Source organism: Phaethon aethereus (assembly GCF_964289735.1).
Source record: "Phaethon aethereus genome assembly, chromosome: 9".
NCBI classification, from domain to species: domain Eukaryota; kingdom Metazoa; phylum Chordata; class Aves; order Phaethontiformes; family Phaethontidae; genus Phaethon; species Phaethon aethereus.
The window spans coordinates 9,911,670-9,932,612 of NC_138585.1; the positions used below are offsets into that span (position 1 = coordinate 9,911,670).

The window sequence follows — 20,943 nt, forward strand, 5'->3', positions numbered from 1 at the left end:
GAGCTGACTGCAAAAGCACTGCAAACCTAGTGGGGTAAAGAAAACAACTCGCATTTGGTGCACAGATAGCTAGGAAGCATGCACTGCCTGCTGCCTCCAAGCAGAGTGGCCGTTTTAGTGCTGCTCTCCATTTCTAGTGGGCAAGGCCCCCCAGAAGATGGAAATGGCCCAGTATCTTTATGGGAACATAGTAGCAGCATTATTTCCCATTTTATACAGAGAGAGTGCACTGCGTTTCAGCAGTGATGTAGGGTAAACTTTGATGAGTGATAACGTTTCACTTACAACTTTCCCTCTTTCAGCTTTTTAGTCTACTTCATGAACTGCGTTGCCTGAAAAACTAGAAAAGAAAAATATTTAGCTGAATTACATGATTCATAGAAACGATATGCTTAATCATCTAAGAAGGAGTCATTTATCTTTCATAATACACAGCTTTAAGTCCTAAGGGATTTTAATATAAAAGTGGCTAATAATGACTCATAAATAGCCGGTAATTTGAAAAGGCTAGTGGACATTTCTCTGTGAAACCAAACAATTTGCCATCTATGCCTATCAGCTAAGTCCTTACATTGAATGATGTAAAGCCAAGAGAAAATACTGTTAAAGTAGAATGGTAACAGTTTACAGCCCTTCTGTGCTATTGCCTGATGGAGAGACATGGGGGCTGAAGCTTCATGCAATGCATTTGAGAAGCGAATGCTACTAGGAAGACCAGGGTCTACATTTCTGTGGCCCCTTAGGCCCCCTTCTATGGGGTTTCCAAGTGGAATGCACCAAGAGTGCACACACACCCTCACTAGTCGCAGTTACAGGCAAGCATACGGGCTGTGAAGTACCAAAAATCTGACCGACAAAGTACCAAAAACCACTGACAACTCCTTGGAGAGATGCAGGGCTCGGCCCCGTCCCCCCGGGGCACACCAGGCTTATCCAGCACCAGTACCAAGGTCTTCGAGTTTCGCTTCACCTGCCCGTGCAAAGCTCATTCAAAAGAGAAAGACGGCGAAACTGAAGAAAGGAAGCCAGCCAGCGCGCTCCGACAAGAGCGAGGGGCAGCAGCAAGCAGTCTGTAGCGCACACCCGCACGGGGAGGCGCGGCAGTACCGGCGGGCCGCCCGGCTCTCGCCCGTCGGCACCTCCGCGGGGGGCGGCCGGGCCGCCCAGGCCGGGGGACTCAGCGCCGGGGCCGCCCTCCCCTCCAGCGCCCACGGGGCTGCCCGCCGCGCCGCGCCCCTCCCCGGCTCCCGGACGCGCTTCGCACCTGGGCCGGTGCCCGGCGCGGCCCGGCCGGCGCTGCCCCGCCGCACTCACCCGCTGCTGCAGCCGCCCGCGGGCGGCCGCCGTGGCCGCGCTGTGCCGCAGCTCCGCCGCCTGCCCCGGCCGCAGCAGGCTCCGCGTGAAGCGCCGCGTCCGCTCGCCGGCCATGGGCGCCGGCAGCCCCGCGCTCCGGCCGCCGCTCCCCGCCCCGGCCCCGTCAGGAAGCGGAACTGGGGGTTTCCCGCCCGCTCCCCCCGCCGGCAAGTTGGCGGCCCCTCCCCGGGGAGCGTCGCGCCCCCGCCGTCCATGTGCACCGCGGCCGAGCGCTGGCCCCGGGCCGGCCCCGCTCCCGCCCCGGCAGCTGGGGGGCGGCAGGGCCCGCGCCCCGCTTTGCGTGCATGCGGGCACCGAAGGACGCTGTGCGGGGTTGGGTGCGGCAGAGGAAGTGCTACTCTTGATGTTAAGCGCTCGCCAGGTGGGAACCTCGGCTCACTAGACGGACCTGGAGCCTGGCCGCCCAGTTTCACGAGAAATCCAACTCTCTGTTCAGCCCCACGGACCTCGGAGCTGGCAGGAAGCATGTGCCACGAAGGGCTGCTGTGCCCCTGCTCCGGGTGAGGCCGGATGCTTTCCTGTCCTTCTACCCGTTGGAGTGGCATCCCTGCTTCTTCACTATGGAAAACTCCGGCGAGACACAATTAAGTTCAGCCATTTAAACCCAACGAAGTTACACAATAGGCACAGCGCTGCCTCCCCCCCCCCCCCAAATGATCAAATCTTCTGTTAACAGGAATAAAGCTTTATACCTTAACACTAAGCTGGCATGTGGAGAATACAGGATTGCTGCGAGAGCCGTGTGTGAACTTCTTTGCATAAGAATACTTATGTTCTCCTCCATAAGGCAGATTTTTCATAACTCAGTTACACAGGGAGGCACGGGAAAGCAGGCAACCATGGGTGATCGCGCGTTTGAGTGCACGGTGATCTCTGTAAGACAAAATTGAAATAAAACCCAAGGGAACTTCAAGTGTAATGCCTGACAAGGCAATGATGCTGCACAAGTGTGAGGGCAACATCTGAAGCTGCAAAGGCGCTGAGGCACAAAACCCAAGAGTCAGTTAACATTTAGACTCTTGTATTAGGGAATTAAATGTTGCAAGGACTGCTGGCTTACATCGTCACCGAGGAGGACGCTGTCTGTTTTGAGGTGGTTGGCTGTAAGTCACTATAGGTACCAGTGCGCTGTGAATTCACTGCAGCCTCTGCATAGCTACCAGTTCTCTCCTCCACACTTACTAAAGATACCAAAGGCAGCAATGATAACAGGACATCACAGCCCAGAGTTTAAGTATTCCTTGGCAAAGGAAACACAGCCCAGTATGGTGAATTATCTGAAGTGTGTTAAGTGCCCCAGAATTGGTTTAAAACAATTAAAGATACTAGTCTACCATTCTACCAAGGTGTTATCTTGGAATATCTTGGAGATGATACTTGTTTGAAGCTAAAGCTCAGTAAGAAAGTACTACCAGACTGAAAAAGTTTTCTTGCTCTTGAGAAATTTGGCATACAAAGCCACTGAGAGATGGAAACTGGAGACTACATTCACTTTGCAAACAATCCAGATAAGGCTCATTATAGGAAACCACAGCCTGATGTTGCAAAGAAAGTAAGAAAAAGAAAGAAGAGTAAGTAGCCTCTCTAAGGAAGCATTCTGACTCAGTATAAAGATGTAATGATAAATTTGACTGCAATTTGTTGCAGACAGCAAAGAAAACACACATTGCATTTGTGAGAAAGAATAATGAACATTTTCTTCCATTCAGTATGTACATGTACATTGTGCAAAACGATTTGAAGAAAATAATCACCATAATCCAGGTCAGGAACCTGCAGCCATTCCCGGGCTTTGGGCACATAACTGCTGCTCCTGCTCAGATGCGGTCAGCTCTGCGGTCAGGCAGTAACGGCCTGTGTTCCACATTACTTCTCTCTTCACAGCTATACATGGGCAAGCTAGGGCTTGAGTGAATATATGCAGATACTTGTCAGTGAGCAGTCGGCTGTGTAAGTCTATTAGTAGACATGAAGAAATAGAGCCAGCTATTTCTGCACCACAAACACTTTCAAGCCTGCAGGAAAGCAAGAAATGTCCACAAATACTGAAATAATGAGCAAAAAAGGCAGTTGGATTAAATATAACACATTTTTTATTATCAATCTCTTAAGTAAACATTCATTGATAGTCTGGGCAAGGAGCTTTGTCAAAGATGAGCCGAACCTGCTGCCTCTGAAATTGTCATGCATAATGCAACACACAAGTCTCCAGTATTTTACATGCATATGGTTGTTTACAAAACAATTCTTATGCCAAATTAATTATTTTGGTTTATCTCAGAGTTCCTCTGTATTTCCGAAATTTTTTAGTTTTCGGATTTCAGTCAGCTGTTACACAGGGCCACTGTACGCTGTATGAGTCTTTCCATTTGATTCCGAGCATGCCACAGTGTAGTTCTAGCACAACTGCTAGAAAAAGCATATATGGTATATCCTGTTAATTCTCCACGCTTAGAAAACTGTTAGCTTTATAAACATGTAATTAGCATTTGTACAATAGCAGTAATAGCAGTAACTTTGGATATTCAGTAAGTCTTAAGCTGGAGATCTCAAGTTATAGAAACAAGTCATCCTTAAAACACGAGTTTGAAGTCTATTTCTACAACTACTTAAGACTGAGCTTAAGAGTTGGATGATTGCAGCATCACTGATGGAGAGAAATTTTAGCACTGCACATGCTGAAGTAAATGTTTGGACTGGGTTTCCAACTTAAAACCAGGTTTGGATCTGGAACACTTTTTGTCAAAGTTCAGGAATGTTGGCAGCAATTTTGTTTCAATACCACTGCTAATCAGAAGCAAAATCTTCAATTTGCAGTTGCATTAAGTAGCAAGACCGTATGAGTTTTGTCTCTTCTTAGCAAGACCAGGAAAACTGTTTTCATTCACAGCTGTGTGTTACCTCAGATAGACAATAGTTCCAACTTTCTCATAAATGCAATAAAGAATTGCCGTCCCCAGCAGTCATTTCCCACAGGCATACAGCAAAACAAAAGATACAGCAAAACTCAGTTTAGGTTTGCTGCTTTAACAGGTCTGGTAACCTAACATTTCTAGTACTGGCTTTTGAAGTAGATTACAGGAATCTGTCATTTTATATACCTGTACTTGCAAGCTTACTCAGTATATTGTCTTAGTTTTCTGACGCAGAGACCTAGCTTCATCATCTGGGGGTTCCAGATCATGCCAAAAGGTTGCTCAGGCATGTGAGTGTTTAAACACTTGACCTTAGTTTTCTTTGTCCCTGAAATGGGCACTGATTGGATTAGTGAAAAAGTCATTGGTATTCTTACATCTCTAAGGTGATGCACACAAATTTCAATGCAAACATTTTTTTCTTTGACAAAATGCCTTCCCCCAGCCCGCTGCCTCTTCCATCACCGTTCACAACCTTAGTTCTGTACCATTATCAGCACGCACTAACTGCAAAGTCAACCTAACTACTGTGGTTTTTTATTATCTCAGCTGCAAAAAAGGTAAACATACTGTATAATGCAGCTTCATTTTCTCTTGGGCTTTGAATTTCTTCCTGTGTGCAGTGAAATTAATTCTCCTGTCCATGGGGCCTTCCATAGCTTCTAGTACAATTTTAAGTTGTCACTAACTGCTGACACAGCCATGTGCAAAACATGGAATTTAGCAATCTCTGTCACTATCGAGAGCACAAGAAAGTTAACTCTCTTAACATGATTTTAAATCCAAATACCTTTTAAATTGGTCCAGTGATTCAGAAACTTCTAGGACCTCACTATTCACTTCCCAACTCGTTCCCACTCCATCTGATTTATTCCAAATGACAGCATTGCACAATCTTTAGTGATTCTGGTACCTGCAGAACACAGCATACAAGCAGCTCACAGACACCTACCCTTTACAGGATGACTGCAATTGCTCTTGAACACAGCTCAGCCTACCAAGGCCGAAGGCACTCGCAGGACTGAGGATGCTTTCTTCCTCTGTAGCTGCTACCTGCACTGTGTCTCGCTCACTTCTCCAAGACTTAACTTCCCCTGGCTTTTTCATTTGTCAGTGGATGAACTTACCAAATTCAAGGTGATACATCTATGTGAAGTTTTAATGCAGAGCCAATCACGCCATACCAGAAAATAACAACAGCAGGAAATGAAAACATGCAAACACAAAATAACTCCTTCGACATGCCAATCAAAAAACTACAAACCTAATACTTTTGCAAATACCTCTAATATCTACATTATAGGTCTGCTTTGCAATAAAGGTTATATTCTGCAAAAACAGGCTTTTAGCTTAAAGAATATTAAGAAAAAGAAGTTTCCAGCCCTTCAGCTCACCCTTCTCTGAGGGACCAAGTGGGATGTAGCTGCTTGAGTAGAAGCATCATTGGCATCAGCGGAGCTATTTTAGCAAGGCAGGTAAGAGGGTCACAAGGTGGCTCTAAATACTTCAAGATTCCTGCGATGGCCTACTCTGTGTATGGTTTCTATCTCAATTTAACTATTTCTGCTAGATTTGTACGGATGTAGGCTGATCACTGAAGAGCTACAACCGACTGATCTAAGTGGAACTATTAATATGAATCAAGTAACATATGTATGTCTAATCAATCAGGATCAAGTAGCGTAAACTTCAAACACCAGGCAAACATGTATCCTTTTTATAAAGACTTATTACTAGAAATCACACTGCTTGTAGAAGACAGGCATTGTACTTGTTTTACAGGCTCATTGAGGTCAGAATATTTTTCCTTAATTATGGAATACCAGATCTGACCTCATATTTAGTCACATTGCTGGGTCAAAATTCTTGTCCTTTTAGAGTGTTAAATGTAAGAAGATGAGGAGAAAAGAATGCTGCAGGAAAAAATCTGCTACATTTAAAGGACACAGAAGTATTCAAGTACACAATTTCAATGTGAACAAAGATGTATACATATTTAACAGTATCTCTGACCATGGCATGCAATCAGGTAAGTGGCCAGTGACCTCATCCATACTTTTAAACTCTAGAGATATACCCTTCTCACACCCCCCACCCCCAAATTTTATACTGCAAGAAATGGGTATTCATACAAACCAGTTGCTTTTGGGTAACTTGTGAATAGAATTAGGCATAAATTGTGCATTGAAGTCAGGAGAAAAATGTTCTCCCTCCATTGGACCAAGAGCAGTCATCCCCCTGGGAAAGAAAAGGAATTCCTCTTATTCCATTGAGGATCATATATTCTTGCAATAAGACAGCAAGCACAGTTACCTGCTACTTGAAGCTACAGGTGCAACACAAGTGACCTAAGTCTTATCTACAAGTGCCTCATGGGACAGGTGGAACTGCTATTTTAAAAGATAAAACAAACTACTATAGGGGACAAACAAGGAAAGCAAAAAAATTAAAGGAAAATTATTTTTATTCACAATTATACTTGGTGGAAGAGATGTAAAATGAGAGGTTGCCTTGCAGTTATTTAATGATAGAGGGCACATTCAGCTGTATGGCCTTCAACTTCCTCCTACAGAAGCTATAATGTTAAATATAAAGGGGGCACTACCTACTGGTTAAGGCAGTAGTCTGGACACCTAGGTTGATCCCCGTTCTGGAGAAATTATCTTACTCTGTTTGACTTTCCTCTAAAAGATGGTAAAAATTGCGTTTTGGTACCACACCGTGGATGTAGTTTAAAGGTGTTCAAGTGTTTAGCTCACAAGGTCCAAAGGAGTAACAAGGCTAGATATGGCTGTAAGTACATATTTTTAAAAACAAAACGAATTAATACTAATGTAATGTTAACTATTTTAAACTGTTTATCAGTCTCATTCAGATCTGTATTCCATTTTCTGGGCAGCTGTGTAATTCCCATTAATCATTCTCCCCAGCAAAAAGGTTTCAATACTTTCCCCTTCAATACGGTACAAGTGCAAGATCAATATTGTTTATGATACATTCAGACACTACATTAGAAGGAGCATTATAGATACCTAGCTAGGACATTAAAAAAAGTGCTTTCCACTTCAGCTGTGCAAAAGTAAACCCTTGAATTTGCAACAGCTGTATTAGCCTCTTAGGAGAAGATTCACACATGTATTTATGTACCTTTATGGAGCAGAAGCATTACTCAGAGATTCACAAGACATTCAACATGTAAGTGCCCTGGCACCCACAGGACTACAGGCATCTTTAAATACAGAGTGCCTTTCTTAAGTATGCAGAAAATAACAAGTTTGGTGTTTATAGATTTCACTCTGCAAAGCTGATATGAATTCTCAGGCATGGCAGCACTAAGTAGTGCAGCCCTTCTAAGATTCATTCTTCACGTCCTACCTCTGCCATGTCATTAGGTCCATTTTAGAAATTCTCATAAAATTCTAACATGGAAGCTGTAAGGGAAATCAATTTCAACTTTTTCTTAATCACTGAATGACTTAATGTATTCTCAATTTCAAAATATTTCTCCATTATCAATTACATTAAATATACATTGCTGAGAGACTCCATTTGGTATGACTGATACAATTTTGTTCATGATTTAATTGCGACACCAAGCCACTTGAGAATAGACTGAGGTCAGTTGTCATGACAAGTGCATATCCATGTCATATTTTGCATTGGTGAAATTGCATCTAACACAAATAAAACTGAAGGTCAAGCAGGCTTTACCTTTTGAAGTAGAAATTCTACCTGTTCCACATAGCACTTGACAAGTGTGCATCATTATAGCACTGTCTCTAGTTTGAAAAACAGGCAGAAAAGTTAAACGTAAAATAACAGAAGCTTAAGGTAATTCCATGTGATCAGAGTCTTCATTTAGGGATATTCAGAGCACCTTGAAAGTTCTAGGAAGACCTCCACCTGCTCATTCTTCACTGTACATAAAGATGATGTTAAAGGGAAGATTAATTGTCTTCACGCTGTAATTCTCACTTTCATGTCCCCGTACCTCCACAGCACATATTCTTCTTCCACAGTAAGCATATTTTACCATTTGTGGAAGTCAACCAGGTCAAGATCCCGACCTTTCCATTTTTAAATGCTGTTTTTCCATGGCACTCTTTACAAAATGTACTTGGCATTGAGGATTGCATTCCAGGAGACTTCTTTTTCTTTTCTAAACACACAGTCTGCTTGATTCTTCTGCTGTTTGAAATGATTAGTAGTATGGGTCTCATGTCCTCTAAATTTTATTTTAAAATGCGTTTAGCCTGCTACCTCGCAGGTACAAATTCCCAGTGGAAATGAACTGGGGCGAGTGCTGGATTCCACCGTAATTGAATGGGTAATCTCTTGGGTGAAAGCTGGATGCTTTGCTGTATTTTCTTTTTTACAAGCAGATATTGCACAAATCTCTTTTCCTTCAGGAAAATGCAGAGCACAGACTATAAAGTCTATGGTATAAAAATAAACAGGAAAACCAGCCAACCTCTCTTTACCTCTGCCAAACCTCTTGGGCATTGCATATACACAAATCCAGCCAACTCCTGGAAAGGGAGACATAACCATAATCAAAGAACAAACCAGACAAGTGAGGCAGAAAGGCCAGTATATAGTTCAGTCATTTTAAAAAAGGTGGAAGCAGGTTTCAATAGAGTACAGGTCCAGTTCAAAGCAGTAGAAAGTAAAGCCTGAACCTACCATTGCCTACTTCATGTGGTGGTTATGTTGGGGTGCAGAAAGATCCCCATAGTGATGTACTGCTGCCAGGGCCAGGAGCAGCCATGGGAAATGTCTACCCTGGAAACTGCAAATTCTGCATGGTTGAACACGAGTGAAAAGGGTAAATTTATGGGACACAATTCAGTACCTTCTTCTGGGGAGGAAAGAGGGATTTTTTTGCTTTTTCACTCCATTTGAAAAAAAAAATATGGAAGAGTGGATGCACATCCGCCTGCTGGAGTTTGCAGCCAGAGCACTGCACTTGTGGAGGAGGTGGAACAGGGAATGCATCCCACCAGCTTACGCGTCCCTAACTACAGCCAAGAACTGCAGCAAGTTGCCTCTGTTTCCTCCCACCATCTCTCCTTCCTAAATGCTGCCTGCGCAGATGGAGGAATTGTCCTCAGATGTCACAGGAAAAGCAGAGGCCATTCCTCTGCTGCCTCAGAGCTGCTGTTCTACTGCCCTGCTAGAAAGGCGACTAGGACCCACTGCAGCAGCCCAAGCCCTCCTGAGTGTCGGGCTGTGCCAGAGCTGGCATCTCTGCCTTCAGTGTACAGTCTAGTCCCTACTACAAACTCACACATGTGGAAACATGGCCACATCACGTGGTTTTGGGGTGAGTTTTGCTCTCTTATTTCTCCTCTTGTCTCTCACACACGCGTTTGAGATCACTTTCGCTTTTACTACATGCACAAACACTGGCTGTGAGACCGAGTCTCCCCGCTCACTTTGCCACCAAAATGCAGAAAGATTTAAGGTGCCTCCCACTCTCCCTCTGGAATCTTGTCTGGACACTGCAAAAACACCATTGCCAGAGATGACTTATTTGTGGAAAGTACTCAGAATAGTTTTGAAGAGCAAATTGATGTGTTCTGGTACTCCGTAATACATCCAGAGCCCTGCATTTTCCAAGCTGGAAGACTCTTGGGCCCACCCCAACTTTCAGATGAATTGAACAAAGCGCTACACCATAAACGTGTTGTTTTACCAAAGGTTGCTGCTTTGTTCTTCCCTTACAGGGGAGCTTGTGGAATAAAAAGGGAAATAAACTATCTTCCCTGCCTCCCCTATATCCAGTCACAAACAGGTCAAAAGTTAAAAAAAATCTCAACAACTCTCAAGGATGCATTGGCAGGAGAAAGAGGGTGAAGGGTTCTCACTGAAGTATAAACTCTTCACCTAGCAGCTGATTACAAACAATTATTTAAGTGAAAACCTGGAGTTTAATCTAATTTCTGTGAGTTTAGAAGCTGCCTCTGTGTCCAATGTGCTTGCATCATATAAATATTTATGTTTGTATGCCTTTGAGCAATTACTTGCTATTTACAAACAGTAACAGGCTTACTTTTCATTTAAGTTTAGATACATAATAAATTACAATGACTGTTTGTATTTTAAACAAAAATCCCCTTCACCTATCCAGCAACAGGGTCAATGTGAGGTCAAGTGCGGATTGTACCTCATATGACGTAAATGAAAGCAGCAGGCAGTGTGAGCATATTACACCCTGGAGAATCAAATGTCTTCTTTCTAATGGATTTCTTAAATCTTTGGGGGTATATGATAACATCTATAAAGAGAAGTACTAATACAGTAACAGAGTACAAAACTACTAATAATATTAGGAAGTCATTCGTTATAAAATGAAAGCACAGATGGGCGTGATGGCTGTGTAACTTCTTATGGAGACAGCTGCCCACGGAGACCAACTGAAAATCTGAACATGAACTTTTGCCAACATCAGTCAACATAAAATAATTCCATCCCCCTGACTGTAATAATGGCAGGTACCAACATCTCTCTCCCTTTTCTGTACTCATACATAAAAACATTCAACAAGATGGAATAAGAAGTACTCTGGTCAGGGTAACTATATACTTAACATAACTAGAGAAGAGTGTTAAAAAACTGTCTTGCAACTGTACTTTGAAGCTGTTATCAGATTCTTGATTTTAGCCAGTAGTAACGATACATCACATTATTGAGACTGATCCAATCTCATTAAAGTCCATGGAACTAAATCGACTAATTTCACTGGGCTTTGGCATTCTCCCCTGCATAAACAAAAAGATTCCAACTTACTTACCACTCAAGTACATTTTACAATAATTACCACCTCCTTTTATCTATATGCTACCTTTTACTTTACCATCTGTGCAGTGGAACATAGAGCCCCTCATTTCCCCAAGTGCAGAAAATAAAGTAAGTTTAAAAGATGGCCTTCACTGTTACCTCCTACAGTGAAAACAGTCACGCAGAATGTTTTTGGTCCAGGTTTTGCCCTCAGTGCCCATGGTAATGAGCCACCTGGTTTTCTACATTTACTTACTGCAACATTTATTATCAACTGTGACAGATATTCCCAGCAGGTCAAATCACTGTAGCATCCGGGTCTAAATGAGATTCCACTACAGCCCCAAGGTCTCTCAGCAGTTTAAAAGGCAACAGTCAATTGGGAATGACTCATGGGTGGATCAGAGACAAGGGAATAGAAATGAGACGCTTCCCTCCTATCCACACCTGGAGAGCTGATGGGGCTAGGAACCTGAAAATGCTTTGGCACTGCAAGCAGCAGATAGAGTTGACAGAAGTGTAAAAAGCAGACCAAGATGCTGAGAAGGTTCCATCATCATAAACAATTGTTCTTAAAAGATGATTACATTCTTAAAGCTGAAAAAAGATGCAACTTTAAATGTGTAACACTTAAAGAGCACTAAAAATATCAGAAAACACAAGTCTTACAGGCTGCATTAGTGTACTCCCTGGGATTTGATACTGCACATGCACACAGGCTTATACCGTGTATGTACTTCTCCTAAATCAGTGGGCTGAGTAGCCAAGATATCAAACTCAAGAAAAGCATCCGCCTACATGGTAAGCTGCCCAGGTGGCTTTGTCTGGGCCTCTGGGCCTGTCGCAATTAGAGTGCTGCATTATTTTCTGAGCTGCTTGGTCTTCCTTAAGGCCATTTCTTCAACTTTCATTTAGAATAAGACATTTTCTCCTTAGTCATAACATGACATGGATCTGTGACACTTAATAGGTCCTTTGAGACATAATAGCAAGATCATCAGGGGCTAACATCAAGATTACTTTTATGACTAGAATGTAATTATTTATCACTAATGGCACATGAATAATTATAGTTCTCTGAATTGCCAGTTTCATATGCAGGGAGTCCCTGACTGTGTTCTTAAATGTTGTTTTTATGTGGACCCCAACAGCTTAAAATTTCTAGGCCCAATAACTCATCACGTTACACTTAGACAGAAGTGGAATGATGCATGCAAATCAGTCATAACACATGCCATAAACAAAAGCGTGGATATTACCGGTCTCTCCCTTCTCCAAGGCTCACACTGTAAAGTCCCTCTTTAAAGCTCTATCCCTACCCAGATTTCGCTTGGGGTGGCGACACTTGAGTTTTTGCCAGCTGATTAGCCACAGGTGGGAGATAAGCTCTCCCCCTGTAAATGGTTTCCCACCTATAGTGCTAAGTTACAATTAGATGATTAAACCAGAAAAAATATTAATAATCCGTTAATACTAAAAACCCAATTCATTTGTCATTATTCCATTGTACATTCTCTCTTTTTTCCTCAACTTGCCTCATGTTAGGTAAGGAAGTCTTTATGTAGAAAAGACACATATGGTCACAGGGGTCATAAGAGCTCATCTAATTTACCTTCCTTTTTCGGAGGCAGGCTTGGTATTATGTCCCTTCCCTCCACACACCCTCTGCCTTCTTTTCTTTCTGGACTAAATTTTCTAGTTTTTCTTATCACCGAGAGATTTACCTTTACAGTAACATCACCATTTTGGTGTTCCTGTGTAGGTGCCAGACACTCCTGCATCCTTCTGGCTAGTTACTCTCCTATTTCATATTTGTGCATCTGATTTCTCCAAAATGCAATGCTTTGGACCTAGGCTGAATTTCAGACCATTTCTTAAATTTCTGACTATTGTTATCTTCTGCATCAAAGCACTTGCAACCCCTCCCTGCACAGCATTGTCTACAAATGTTAATAGATTATCTTTGTTCTACTCTTATGTCACTAGTGCAAATATTAATTGCAGTTAGGCTGAGGACAGCTCTCTCCTATTTTAGCAAACCAACTGATACCTAATGGACAGAACTGGTTGTGTACTCAGATAATAATGATTTCATCTCGACCACGCTGCCTTAGTCTGTTTATGAGAATGTCATGTGGGAATGTGTTAAGACTCATATCAGATATAGCACAACCTTGCTCTGGAAGGCCAGCTGGTCTGTCAAAGATGAACATTTCACTGTCTGAATGCAAATATTTTGACAAATCTATTGCTTAGGGATTCTGGGCTACACAATGCACAGAGAAGAAACACAATGCAAAAAACCTGACAGATTTATATGCCTTTCCTCTTCTGGGCAATTGCCAGTACCTCTAGTTTTTCATACCCTCTCTGTCTCAATCCTTATTTTGATTGCTGCACACACCAAAAAGGCAACAGTGTTCCAGCTTTCTGTTGCAGTAGCGAAATAGAGAGACTTGAGGTCATACGCTCCTGCCTTTCCCATGTCCTGTGACCAGCCTTACTGCCCACGCCAAAGTGCAGCTCAAGAATCCCTTTGCTTTTAAGTGACAGATACACAGTCACATAAGGGACTAAAGAATCCTCAGGAAGAGCGGAAGGGTGCCACAGACTGGCTGCAATGTCTTGGTGCGCTGCAGATACTCCAGTCTGTAGGCTGAGTACCTCAACCCCATCACCAGTGATTAAGCGCATTGTCCTGGGAGAAAGGGATTCAGATGGACTATCTAAAAAAATAAGATCATCTGAGAATTCCAGCATCTCAAGTGAGTGCCCTAACCACTGAGCTGCTGAATAAGGTGTGCATGCTATTTCCTTTCACTGTTGAGGGATATTCTCTGCAACAACCCTGCCCTATCTTGTCAGGCTGGCTTGGAAAATATCAGACTGTGCTCTGCAGGCGAGTAAGTCAGAAGGATGAAGACTGTGAATCCTAAAAGGGTTTAAGCATTACTTTTGCGCCTAATACTGCCTAGAATGAGATACTCTGGGGCACCTCAAGAAGCCAAAATGTGATGACTTGGGGCACTGGTACAAGTTTAGACAGCAGCAGGACACTAGCAGACTCAAAGTCTTCTGAATTTTAATTTTGTAGGGAAGTAGCAGCCAACTACTTCAACTTTAAATGGTGTTAAATCCCAGAACTGGTCAGTGTGACTTTTATGCTGTGCCGCCTTTGTCTCATTTGGTGGAGGCACATAGCAGCTTTTGGTAGACACTTCAATAAATCACCATTTTGAAACAGTGCGAGGAATTTCAAGTAACAATAAAAGCCAGTCAGATCCATATCCTGCCCAACACAATGCAGGGTAAAGGTTCACAGTGGAAGCAGAGGCCTGGAGAGGGGAAGAGAGTTAAGCACGAGTTCAAAGTAGTAAAATGGGCAGAAAGGTCTAACCAGTGATGTACCTATCCAAAGTTGCTAATGATGGCGATACAGCAATAGACAAAACAATTCCTGCAGAACTGTTTTAAGGAATAGCATCAAGGAACAAAAAATACAAGTTTGTTATGTTCTGGTTAAGGTCAAAGTCTTGTCTATTTTACAATGAAAATTGAGTATATCTTCTACCAAGACCACTGCATACTTTTCCAGACTGTGTAACTAGCACTGGATTTGCCCAAGAGTGGGAATAGCACCGAAGGGCTGAAAGGAGTCTAGTACAGCCCAGCTGCGCAAGAGCTAAAGCATCGATCGCAACAATGCTTCAAGTTAACAGGCGTTCAGGTTCCTAGAGACTCTAAATTTCTGTGTCTGGAAACAGCGGGATTTAATAAGCTGGTTGAGGATTTCTATACTAAAAAGAGAGTTCTGTTGGGAGATGAGAGCAATAGGACAACAAAAGGTCTGGAGTGCGCCAACTCCTATTAACAATGGACAATTCAGCATTATGATGGAAAGATACCAAATACAGAATTCTTGCAAGATTTTAAATGCAGGGCTGAGATCCTATACTGCTCCACCAAGAGAATGTGGTCTGTTTCCCAAAGATTTTCCACCGTATGATTTATACACCTGTGCAGTTACCCTGCCGGAGAACCACATCCAGTTTGTAGAGATCAGTCTTTATACATGTGTTACAGTACTGCAACATTTAGCTAGTATGTTCCAGCACTATAACATTTAGCTATTCCTGTTTTGGTAATACCAAGGAATTTAAGTCAGAGCCTAAAAAATATAGCCCCCTCCCACACACATTGTCTTTTTATATACATATGTAGGACAGTCACATTCAAGAGTTGTCCTGCATGCAACACGAACATTGGAGAGTAAGGTCATATACAATATGCTGGAAATAAATAAAAGTTTAAGAGCTCTTCCTAGTGAAAACTTTTCAATTAGAAATACCATACACTTAAAAATTTTACATCACTTTCACTTAGTATCAGAGGGAAAACGTCAGGCTGGTTAGAATTTGGAACATTCTGCAATTCGTTACTTTGCATTAAACTCAGCATATCATTGGGTAAATTAGCCCTATTGATATCATCTTGCTGGTGAGAACGTGGTATGTTTCATGTCCAGTTTTATACTAGGTACCACACATTAGTCATGCTACCACACTTCCTCCCAGTCTTTGCTTACTTACAATTATAACTGACTACTTTTAGTCTATATTTAACCCTCCATATTGTTTATTATAGTATTTAAATCGGTTGTCCACCCTATGGATACAACAAATTGCTTTCTTCGGTTTTCATCTGATGTTTTCAAACTTTCTCTAAAGTTCTGAAGATACAAACACATAAATACAAATGCCACATGCACACACATGCAACAAACATCAGTATTTAAGTCAGAAAATAACATTAACAAGGTGAAAAACAAATGCATCTTGTTCTTCAGTGGGGCATCTCATCTTAACATGGATTTATAGGAAAAAATAAGCAGGAAATTACTTTCCCAAATGGTCAATATCAGGATACAGTACTTTCAGGCATGAAGGAAAGACTTGAGGCAGGAAATTTGGTTCAGGGTTCTAGCCTTGGTGTGGGTTTTTATTACAAATTCTAGTGAGTGATTTTGGACCAGGTCAAAAATCCAGTTAAAAACAGATCTGTACTACCTGACATAGACAACTTCAGCATTCTTGCAGAATGCAAAAATATGACGATACGTTCACTCGTTTTTTGTGTGTGTTCTCCTGTATGTCCACAGATATCTGAAATATTTTTGTATAGTGGTAGGGCTTCACCAAGACACAGAGGAGTTCCTGCTGCTTACAGTATAGCCAAAGGAAGGGGAAACATGGGTTTGAAATCTCTCAAGAAGGGAAAAACCTGTTCCAATCTACTGTTTTCTACACAATCAGTCCAAATGCAAAATACCAAAAGGCAAAGTGATTTAAAAAGGACAGCTTAGAACAAGGAATTCCTGCACACCTTCTGCTTAAAAAGTGTCTTGAAGCAAACACTTAGCCACAACTGAGCCTGTGGCTAAATGCACGATGCACATCACATGAGTGATGTGAGAAATACACTATTAGATACAACATGCACGATGAGTGCTCTGAGAAACACACTATTAGATACACAGGGCATGAACAAATTGAGCAGGGCTGTCTGTGTTGCTTGGATGCTTAGGCAGCACTTTGGCAGGGTGTGCAGGATCACAACTCCACACTTCAAGCACCTGGGCTCCACCTGGTTGCATGCTGGGTGGCAAATCCCTTTTTGGGAACTAGCTTTAAATTCCCGCTGTGTTCAAGCACAGCCGATGGCTAGCGGCCCCTCCAGGAAAAGAGCCCACCGGCTTGGACTGTAACAGGCACAGTGGTGCCATCTCCTGTTAACTCTTGCTAGCCCCCAAACAGCCAGAGATTTTAAACTACATGGCACACCGTTTTCAAGAGAAAAGATGGGAAAGAAACACTGGTCTGTAGTATCACAACTGCTTTTTCAGAACGACAAACATTAGAACACCTATCTAGCATCAGTGGCCTCAAAAAATGTGTACATCATCTTTTGTGCCAGATTTGCTGCATATTCGTAAGGAAGATGTAAGCCGCTACCACAATCTACCCACAAGCTTTAAATTGGTAGGACATTTTTGTCTCCTGTGCACCATTTGCAGGTATTCTTTTCTTTCATAGACTTTAATTTCTACCTATTTTCAAACTTAAAATTCTACCCCTCTCTCAGCTCTTCAGTAGAAGTCAAAGTAATACATAATTTTGCTAGTAAAATACGCAGATCACATTGGTTGGGAAAGCTGGGCTGGGTGCAGGGCTGCCACAGCGGGGGAGAGAAGACCTAGCACCTTCAGAAGTAGGAAGGGAGTGACACTCGGCATCACTGCAGCTGTGGGCTGGCGCTACTCTGCGCCCGGTTGCAACCTGCGGGTTCCCATAAGAAGAGTGATTTCATAAAGGAAGTGAAGAAAGGAAGAAAAGAAAAAAGGCATAAAACATGAATTTTAAGGTCTCTCTTTAGCTTCCAAACCTCCATGCTTCACAGAGTACATTTCTTTCTTCAAATTCCACAAGTTTGATCCAGCGATTTTCCCCCCTTCACAGTCTTAAAAATGCTTTCCATATGTTTTACATTCTTCTAATATATTTTCCATCTATATATATAATACATTGTCTATCCTATTTCTATTCAGCCATTTTGTCTAATCAGCAGGACAGTCTCTCTGATCCAATAATTAATTTGCCAGCATCAGGAGAATGTTATCTAGGAGTACTCCTGTTACTAAGACTAACTTGCTAATATACTAAAGGTAGCACTGCAGATGCTTGTGTCCTTGCTTTTGCAATATTAATTAGCAAGAATCATATTCCACAATGCTCTAGGTTACAGCTGCCCCAAAACATATGCTTATAATTTGGGTTGAAACTTCTCCAGCATAAATTATTTTCTTGTGATCCCGATCTGCGTAAGTGTTCTGGTGCCCAGGACAGTCTAAAGTATATTGGATTGCATTTGTTTCAATTTAGTCTTTGTTGATTAATAGCTCTTAACTCATCTCCTCACACAATTTCCTCCAAGTACTCAGATAATCCATCTTCCACTGCCTGTGTTAAATAAAAGCATTGTCTTCTCTTTAGAGAATATCATGGAGAGGTTCCCACTGCCCAGAGCTAATACAGTATTTCATACCTCTGTCTCCTAGCTGTCCTTACCCAAGCCATCCACAGCCTAACAAACCTCTGCTTCCAGATCGTTCCCCTTCAGGAGCTTTTCATCCTCTCGACCATTCTGGGCAGAACAGACACTTCAAGGTCCTAACAGGAAAACAACTGGTTTACTCTGGTTTGGTTATTGGTACCAAAGCTAACAGAGGCTCAGACAAGGAAGCAGGTGGCGAGGCATGGAAGCACTATGAGAACAGGACATTTCAAGCATGTCCTGCCATGCCCTGGCTGCCTTCCAGACCCACAGCGACTCTGCAGCTCCAGTCACATGAGGTCTCCCCTTGGAGCACACGGTCCATGAACCACTTCCTTTATGTTACCTTGCAACTTACCTCTTTCCACACTCAACGCAATGCCAGGCAGACAGCTGCTTAACATAACCTCTCAGCCAGGTACAGGCTGTGGTACAGAAAACGAATAAGGTTATACGACGTATCTCGAGCAGGGTCAGTGTGTGGGCTGAGCCAAACACCAGTTAATAGTAAACCTGTCACACAGGGCGCTCACTAGGAAATCACTGCTAGACTGGCAGCGAGGTCTGACGGGTGTGAGGTGACTGGTAAGTCAGAGGTTATGAGCACGAGGTCTTGAGATGGTGAGTTGGGCCTGTATGAAATACTGAATACCCTCATCTCTGCCAGACCCAGTGATCAGGGAAGGCTAGTGCAGGTAAGGATCAGTGGAGGGAAGTGCCTGTGTCCCTTTCTCTAGTGTGGAGGCAGACTGCTGAATTCTCCTTTCAGGCTAAACCTCAAAATGCTTCTTCCGTGTTTCTTTTCTAATGTCTGTTTTAAGAAATACAGAAGCATGCTCTCATTCTGACTAATGCTGAGTGCGTAGGAACATAAATCAGCTCCAGATATGGCTCAGCTCTTCCAAAGGTCTTCACACAAAGGCAGTCATTATTAAATAGCACCGTGGTGGATTTAACATGTAAAAATTAGACACAGAGCAAAGACCTACAGTTCAGATTAGAGATCTGTGTGCCCCTAAAATGAAGAATTTTTTTAGTTCTAATGTAAAGGACATAATAAATAAGCCAGCAGAGTACTTATGAGCTCCCTGTTGAGGTCTGAGGCTTGAACTTGGAGGTGGCTCAGTAGGCTGGTGAAGTCAGAACACCAACATGAGAACACCACTTATTTTTCCAGGTTTTTTTATGCTAGTTTTTTTCCTCAGCTCCTGCTCAAGTACACTGAACTAGAAAGCATGGCACCTTATGGAATGAATTTCTTAGTCATTTGGGAACTGTTTTAAATGTTGAAAATCCCAAAGTAGTACACTAGGACAGCTTCTGGAAGACTCTGAGCCTCCCCAGATCCTTTGACTACCAACTTGATGACTTGCAGACTGGCATCCAATGAAGCTTGCAGAGACACTGGCCATGAGTCACTCCTCCCTGCCTCTCCCAGGAGACCATGTGAGTGTGGTCCCAAGGACTTTTCAAGTGTGGCCCATAACCCACAGGCCATGAACACTTAACAACCACCTCTCCAGAGTCTGCCCTCTCATCAACTGCTTCTCTCCCTACTAGGGAGAGCTTTGATTCAGGGATGGACTCCAGCCAGGTACCATGTGCAGACAGTAAAGAAAGATAAAGAAAGATGCACAAGACTGCCAGTCTAGTCATGCAAAAGCATACCATAAAGTACAACTACCTGGGGGCGTAGAACCAAAGCGACATGTCCATAGTTCCCCTTTCCACTTATTTAGTCATCCTTCTACACATTTTCCTTAAAAATCATACGGTCAAGCTCCCATCATCACCCGGACTTATCAGTGCACATAGTATAATTTTGAACATAGAATTTGGATATTTCCCCATCCACCTATCATCTTTGTACAGGTAGATCTTTGCTAGACATCCTGCTTGTTAGTCTTATTCTAACATTTACCAGTCATATTCTTAAGCACCCATCATTCAGCTGTACAGCTATAAGAGTTATCTTCTTGTCTCTCAGGCCAGCTCAGCGCTGGGTTCCCCATTTCCACTAAAATTAACAAGACTTAGCAGCTACAAGCCTTTGAGAATTCCAGTATCTCTTTGCACAGCTTTCTGAAGATAAACTGCGAACAGGGTCATATAGCAATTGGCATGCTACAATAAGGAAAAAACCCAGCACCTTGGTTTAAGGCATCTCATTAAACTCTGCTACCTTCTATGCGTATTACCATTCTCAGTAGCTTCATAGAGCAAATTGCTCCTGAACAGTGAGTGCTTACTAACCGTTATCAAAGCTGATTTTATTAATCATTCTGCATAAATTCAGACAACTTACTGAAGCTCTGTAAAGAATGTAACAGTGAAGGAAACAATCCATCGTGTTAGTGACTTTACAATCTGTTCATCCTGCTGTGCTCATCAAACTTGACAGCCATTTTCAGAACCTGTAACTCATTTTAAGTTTGCAATATAGGAAACTTTCAAATATAGAAATGCCAAAATAGAAGAGCATTCCCCTCCAAGAATGATGCCACAAGTGTTGAAAACAGAGTGTTCAAATCATTTTAAGCCTTATGATTGGGTGGGGCTGAGGAGGGAAGAAGCTTAGTATGATTGCCTAGTATGTAGTTCCTCAGAGCATCAGTAGGTTGCAGCAGAGTGTTAAATACAACCTGAAATGAGGGTGTTAAAGGACAGGAGCACCATTGTGACAAAGTGCATGAAGTCAACATGGCGATATAGAAGGAGCTGGGAAAATTTTGCTGAACAGACTTGCACAATAAGAAGGTGGGCT

General features: G+C 42.6%; 1 protein-coding gene across 1 annotated transcript in view; it reads right to left on the bottom strand.

Moving 5' to 3' along the window:
* The window catches only part of DOCK10 (dedicator of cytokinesis 10), a gene marked incomplete at its 5' end in the record, with an annotated part of 166,292 nt that extends 164,560 nt beyond the window's left edge, over positions 1-1,732 (bottom strand). Inside the window, one exon of the mRNA XM_082003360.1 lies at positions 1,315-1,732. Within this exon, the coding sequence (XP_081859486.1) occupies positions 1,315-1,428 (114 nt within the window). The remainder of the gene's footprint in view (positions 1-1,314) is intronic.
* Between the last annotated feature and the right edge of the window lie 19,211 nt (positions 1,733-20,943).